General features: G+C 34.6%; 1 protein-coding gene across 1 annotated transcript in view; it reads left to right on the top strand.

Annotated features, from left to right (window-relative positions):
- LOC122805304 (transmembrane protease serine 3-like) overlaps positions 1-7,500 on the top strand; it is a 609,068-nt gene that overhangs the window by 401,398 nt on the left and 200,170 nt on the right. The window contains exon 10 of the mRNA XM_044075392.1: positions 7,282-7,424. Coding sequence (XP_043931327.1) covers positions 7,282-7,424 — 143 coding nt within the window. The remainder of the gene's footprint in view (positions 1-7,281; positions 7,425-7,500) is intronic.

Genomic DNA, 7,500 nt, shown 5'->3' with positions numbered 1-7,500 from the left:
CTGCCATAACTAGTATGCGGTCATATAGCATAGAATCATACTGATTATTAATTCTCAGAAACTTACTGTGTCATAACCCTACTCGTTGGATACCCATTACAGAGAAAATGAAATAATGAAGCTCATTACTAAACTCTAGATTTAAAATAAAAATGAAAACAAGTCCTTGTCATTAGTGATTCTTTACCCAAGAACACGTCAGCACGTAAAATGGCGTACATACTATAGTTAATTCAATTAAAGTGGTACACCCAGTATGGTGACGCTACTTGAGAGTCATTATTTAAGCTGCATTAGGGATTCAAACAGTTGCTAAGAATAAAATAAAGTAGAAAAAAGAAATTCGCCGATCATAAAGCTAATTCCCAACACATCAAGTATGTTTGAACGGTATACACCATACCGTACCACTAGAAGCATACTTATCTCGATCAGCTGGCTGAACATAAGACAAAATAAATCAAATTATTGACTCTATTTCTTAGTTAGCATATCTGACTAAAATACAAATGAAAACACATAAGCTGTTGGATGAACTATGTTAAAGATGTATCGATGCACAGGGCATAAATAAATAGAACTTACAACAAAACTAAATATAAAATTAAAGCCCTTAATGCATAAACATACTATAGGTAGCTATAGTAAAAAAGCCATATGATAAAGCCACGTATATACGGTCCTCTACAACATCAATAGGGCCAATAACACTAGTAAAATATGTAAGATAGATTATTGGCAATATTCTAGTGTAGCGTCTAACATATACACAGACCAAATCCAAATAAGGGCTAAGATATAAACAAACATATGAGCTTAACTGTATTTAAAACTATACCTGCAAAACCAACAATAATTCAGGTTAATGAAGTATATAAACATATGTCAACTATGGAAAAAGACAGATTGTATGTCCATATTATTGCTAATCTCCAAGTGTCATATGCCTATAATTAATAACAAAAATTAAGTGTCTAGTAACCATTTTAAGAACCAAATATTGCAAACGTGGCTGTATGAAGATGTAAATATGTGCTGACGTAGCCTAACTGGTGTCCATGTATTAGTGTAACTTTATTAACTTGATCATTTCCATATAAAAAGAATAAACATGTGATAAATATCAATTCAGGATGCCGAATGATAAAAACTATTGTACTTCAACCAATACTTCATCTAACATAATGGAAAAGATATAATGCCTATAGTGTGAAACATTCACAATATAGGCTTAATGGTAATGAAATTGTTCAGGCCTTATACATATATATATATATATATATATATATATATATATATATATATATATATATATATATATATATATATATATATATATGTATATGGGTCTGTTTCTGTTTATTGAAAAAAACACATTTTCGAAAAATAGAAAGTCGAACCCACTTTAGCGAAAGTGGACTTAAACGAAAGTGCACTTTCACGAGCACCGATTCGCCAAATAAAAAAAAATACACCACGCCCCCAATACTTATTTATACTAACTCAGACTTTGCACTACAGTGGGGAAAAGGATATATTTCCTTATCTCCCACTGTAACGTGAATCGGTGTTCGGGGAAAGTGCACTTTCGTTTAAGTGCACTTTTGCTAAAGTTAGTTCAGCTTCCTGTTTTTTGAAAAAGTGGTTTTTCGATAAACAAAAGTAGGCCCATATTTATTTATTTACTTATTTATTCAGTTATTTTTGTATATCGGGAAAGTCCGATTGGGCCAAAAACCCATTTCAGCAGAGGCCCGGGGAGAAAAGCTCCACAGAAATATAAGCAATATACAATAATTGCATAGTACATAGTATACATACAGTAAGATGCAGAATACATATAATCTAGTTAGTCTATACAAAGTAGTATTCAATACAGTTTTCTAGCAGATACAAGTTCAAAAAGAAAAACACAAGCATTTCAAGTTAGTAGTTTATACATATTAAATAATAGTTATGAACAAATATATATTCCCCTTTCCTGACTAAAAATTCTCATTCTCCTAATATTTCAAACCCTCTTATCTATATGCTATAGTGCATTGTGATCTAAGTTCTGACTCTTCAATCTTATTTCATTTTGTTCTACTCTCATAACCCTTCAGACTTTGCATATTCCATTCCTGCTTTATTGTATGTTTTTTGTTTTTATTTGTTATTATGGTATCGTATGTCTTATTGTATATTACTGTTTGTATGTTTTTTATTGCGCTGCAATTTTACTGTTTGTCATGATCATTACTGTAGCACTATTTGTATACTTGGAGCTTTTCTTCCCTGGCCTCCACTGAAAAAGGACCTGTGTCCAGTCGGAATTTCCTAGTAAATGTAAATAAATAAATCTGATATATATATATATATATATATATATATATATATATATATATATATATATATACATACACACACACACACACATACACACACACGTATGTATGAGGGTACTGATACTGACTGGAACACTTAAATCTCAACATTTCTAAAGTTGCTACCAATCAACTTTGCAAACTCCAACACGCTACAATGCGTATGCCAACAGACAATCTCGGCACATGCAAATTTGTACAAAAACAGATTAAAATATCATTTTTGCTTAAGGGCAAGTCCCTCTGCATACACCCCACCCCACCGCATGCTAATCATACATACTAACTCAGAGATTGCACAATCTACAGGAAAGAGCATATTTCACTACCTTGATTGTATGATCTTGCACACCTGTCAGTTATCTGTTTAGTAGATCACATTTTGTGGCTAAATAGATGTCGACCTATGGTAGATCCATCCAACTTCATTTTACCCATATATATATATATATATATATATATATATATATATATATATATATATATATATATATATATTTTATTAACCAGGAATGTCTTTTATTTTAACCAGGAATGTCTGACACCCGAAAGATCTCCTTTTTCTCTGGAGTCCTGGGAAGAAAATCTCCAGAAATGTGCTACATAGTCACAAAATATGATATGAAAAGAAAATTGAATTAGAAATATAAAAATAGTACCTTGAACTGACTAGAAAAAGGAAAAAAAATACAAATGAAAAAGGAGTGCATATCCTTTGAATATACAAACGGAAATAAAAGCAGTAAGACAAAGGTTGATAAGGGAGATGAAAATGTACTCATATTTATGAACAGAACACCGTAACATTTCATCCGAGAACTGGGATTCCAGAAAGACACATAGCAGAGGTTAAATCACAGAAAAAATATGAGTAGGCTTGGACTGTAATTGGCAGAAAATCAGTGTTATTAATAAATAAAATTTGAGAAGAGAAATAGATTTGATGTTAAATAAGAAATGTAAGGTTAACAGCAAAGGTTGCCAAAACAGACCGAAGGAGAAACTGTGGGAAGTATAGAAAAAGGTAGAAGCGTGGATGTGAGGGACTAGATTAGGGTGTGAAGGGTGCTAAGTAGTGCAGGAGTCTGGAAGGAGACGGATACAAATCGACCAATGTGAGATTATGTTTATTACTGTCATTATAGATGTTAGACCAGGAAGTAGATGGTGTTTGTTACTCAGTATATCCTTATGTGAGAAAACTATGTACATCAGTTTTGTGTACTGTTGTTCCCCATTTTCATGTAGAATTAGTGTGGTGGGGCAGGGTATTGTGTTTTGGGGGACTTTAATTTTTTTATTTCAAAACCACTATTTTTGCCTGGAGGTTTACCGATTCTCTCAGGCACTGCTACATTTTAAGCTTCTTTTCTGCTGAACCATAAAGCAGTTTTCAGTCTCTTCTCTTCTTCCTGTCACATCCACAAAGAGAAGAAATTTGTTAGGGTGGCTTTAGGTATCAGGCCAGTTCCTTCATTGTCTCAACTACTAATGGATGACTCTGTTTTGGCCAGACTTGGTTCCGTGGACCACTCATTGATATCTCATAGTCCCCCTGGTATAGCTCCTGGGGAAGCTACTTAGGACTGGAAGTTAGAAAAGTCCTCCACACCTGTAAGGTTGTCCTCTCCAGGCAAAGAAGAATGACTGTAGGGAAGGAGAGGGTGAACATCTACCTCATAGCCAGGCTACTGTACCTGAGACCCTGGATAGTGACCCTGTCATGAGTCAGTCTTTTCCAAGGGAGTCTCCCAGGAAAAGAAAACAAAAAAATAAAGACATCTTCTCTCCTGTTTGTGTTACTATGGACAAGGAAGTCTTGCTGGGATTTCCTAAAGAATTGATTTCTGCTTTCAGTGTTTCAAATTCTACTTCATTACCTATGACAAATAGAAAAAGGAGAAGAAAAAGAAAAATACGTCCCTCTTATTCTGACTGATTCTTAGTCAGAAAAACAAGGATAGAAAGGTTATAGGCATTGAAGACTCTGATTGTGAAGAAAGTGTCACTTTAGATTCCACTCCAGAAGATCTATCTTTTTCTGGGACCTTAGCTGAGATGAAAGAGGTATTGCAGTGGGAAGATAATGAAATCCCGATTTCCCAGCAGAAATATTATGATTTGTCGTAGTTGGATATTCCACAGTTGGCCACTGTCCCTCCTGTGACATCAGCTTTTGAGAATGTTTTCCTAACAGCTAGCAGCATGTCTGATAAGCCAGCTTCCTGTTCCTAAAAAGTCTGGTAAGTTATACAAAGTACGTCAGACTCAGAAATATCTGTTTTCCAATCATAAAGCATACTCTTCAGTGATTTCCTTATCTAAAACATCGACTGGTAAAGAGATTGCTAATGCTAGCCCCATTCTCTCTGACATGGATGGGAAAGCTTTTGATAGGTTTGCAAAGAAAGTTTATTTTTCTGTTACCTTATCTTTCAAAATGTTGAACTGCCAAGATCCCATGTTAAAATGTTTACTGGTTTCCTTTGACAACTTGAAAAAGTTAACTGTTATCCTCTACTCTTGTGAGGTGAGGAATTCATTGACTACCTTAATTGTTTCTGCGTCTCACATAATCAAATGCCCTTTAAAGTGTGATTATACTACTGGTAATCTTGTCTTAACAGCTGTATTTACGGTATCAGTTATGAAACTATTTACTTGATTACATTCTTAAAACCTGACATGTCAAAACTGAGATTTAAACTGTCCCTTGACCCTTGATAAAAACGTTCCATTTGGCTCTTCTACTGTTAAGGTACTTAAAATATTTAATGAAAAAGTGAAATTGATTCAAGGGGTGATCCAGATTTTTTAACCCTACTTTTCCAGGTTTAATAAAAAAAAACCTCTCCCGCTCTCTGGCATCTTTTTTCAAGAAGCAATTATAAGCTGTAATGTACTAACAGAATTTTAAAAAGCAATGCGGAAGTTCATCAAAACCAAGGACAATTTAAAAATTCAGAATGACTACTTGCCTATTCAGCACCCCCCCCCCCCATAACTATAGCAGTTTTTCCCTTAGCCTAGGTCTGCATATTACTTAGTGGAATCAGATTATATTAGACAAATTGATTCTGAAAATCATCCACCAGGGGTACAGATGCCATTGGAAGTCCACCCCTCCCTTTCAGGGGATTCCTTCTCACCTTTAAATCCAATATCCCTGTTTCCTTCAGTTTTAGACTAAATGTTGTCCCATGGTGTCATAGAATTGGTGTCTTCAGAACATAAAAGGTTTTTATTCAAGAATTTTCCAAAGAAAGAGGGAACTTGGAGACCAGTCCTAGACCTATCCTTTCTTTATCTTTTTGTCAAAGTCCCAAAGTTCAAAGTGTGATCCCTGCACATCCTGTAACATCTCATTCCTTTACACAGACTCCTGGTAATGTTAGAACTAAACGATGTTTGATCTGTCCGGTGTATCAAGGGTATTTACAAAGTGGCTGGCTCCAGTAATTGCTTATTGTAGACTTGTAGGCATTTACACATTTCCATATTTGGATGATTGTCTTTGCAGATTCGTTTTTTCACTTGTCAAGATTCTCTAACATATGTCAAGAAACTCCTTCACTTTCAATGGAACTTACAGAAATCATATCACATTCCTTCACACAGAAAACCTTTTTGGGGAAATCTTCTGAATATCCCCAGGAAGAGTTTTTCTTCTTCTTCTTCTTCTTCTAGACATGGTAACACTGTACAAAGAAATCTTCCTGAACTTTTCCAATCAGTCAGAGAGTAGAGCATTCTCAGTACACATCTTAGATACTCCAGACTACCAGAATTTGACAAAAGAACACTAAAGTCTGTTTATACAGTAACGTGATTTAGAAAGCTTTTTATTTAACAATGTCATTATATAATAGCAATAATCCACTCTTGGAAGTGGGTAGCGTAGGATTTCTCCACACCCAATCGTGGATTATTGCTGAAGCATAGGGGAGGCATACAGGGGTAAATGGAACATGTACAAAGTGGCAATGGTTTTCCATACTATGTCTGAGAGGTATATTTCTGACCTTTTTCAAACAACCTAGTTTTTGATGATTTTTTTATAGCTTGTTATACGTGATGATAAAATTTCACCTGTTCATCAATTCCTACCCCAAGTAGTTTGGTTTGAATGTTGGTGTTGGTATTGTCGGCTGAGGTTATAGTGAATAGAGGTTTTATGAGAAAGATGTTGGGAGGGTGGCCTAATGGTTAAGGTGTTTGCCTTACAAACACAAGGTGCAGGGTTTGAGTCTCACAAGGGATAATTGGCTAGGCTTAAAATGGCTCGCAAGGGCAGTTAGCTTAGTACTAATCTATGAACCTATGTTTTGTAGTGAATATATATCCATATTTTTAGGGATTAAGAGTAGTTTGGAATTCTCTAGTCAGGTTTTCACTACAGTGAAAAACTCTTGGGTTTGTTGTTACGGATCATGTATGTTTTTGGCTGAGTAGATGAGAGTAGAGTCATTTGTGTACTGAACCATGCTAGCATGTTTTGTAGAATTATAGAAGTCATTAATATACACACACACACACACACACACACACACACATATATGTATATATATACTTATATATATATATATATATATATATATATATATATATATATATATATATCTGTGTGTGTGTTTTAGCAAATAATAATATTATTTCTTCTAGGATTATAAGTGGTGCTTAGCCCTCCCCCGCCAAATTCCTTCACACCAATACTTTTTCTACAGATAAGTATTTTAGAAGAATATTTGGCTTGTTAAAAACTCTGCATAGCATGGCTTTAAATTTGCTCTGCAGTAAAAATCCATAGATTCTCAAAGAACATCTGTTGTTATTTTAAAAAAGTTAGTATTATAAGCTAGCACTTTTCAGGCAAAGGATTATAAAAACATTCTACTTATTTTTCTTTGTGTTTCAGGAGATTCTCCGATCCAAATGAAATATGCTGCTGTACCTTTAATATCTAGCAAAGTTTGTAATCAACCCACTGTGTACTGGGGAGCAATAACTCCTACAATGATTTGTGCTGGGTATCTGCAAGGAGGCATTGACTCCTGTCAGGTATAGTATTTTTTGTGTGTTGCTTTCTTTACATACACAAGAGTACATCATTAGTCAAAGAGGTGTGGTGAAGATA

The sequence above is a fragment of the Protopterus annectens genome, chromosome 6.part1, assembly GCF_019279795.1.
Source record: "Protopterus annectens isolate FY-2018-M chromosome 6.part1, PAN1.0, whole genome shotgun sequence".
NCBI classification, from domain to species: domain Eukaryota; kingdom Metazoa; phylum Chordata; order Ceratodontiformes; family Protopteridae; genus Protopterus; species Protopterus annectens.
Note: the sequence above shows the minus strand (reverse complement) of the source record. Positions and strands in the feature narration are given on the sequence as shown.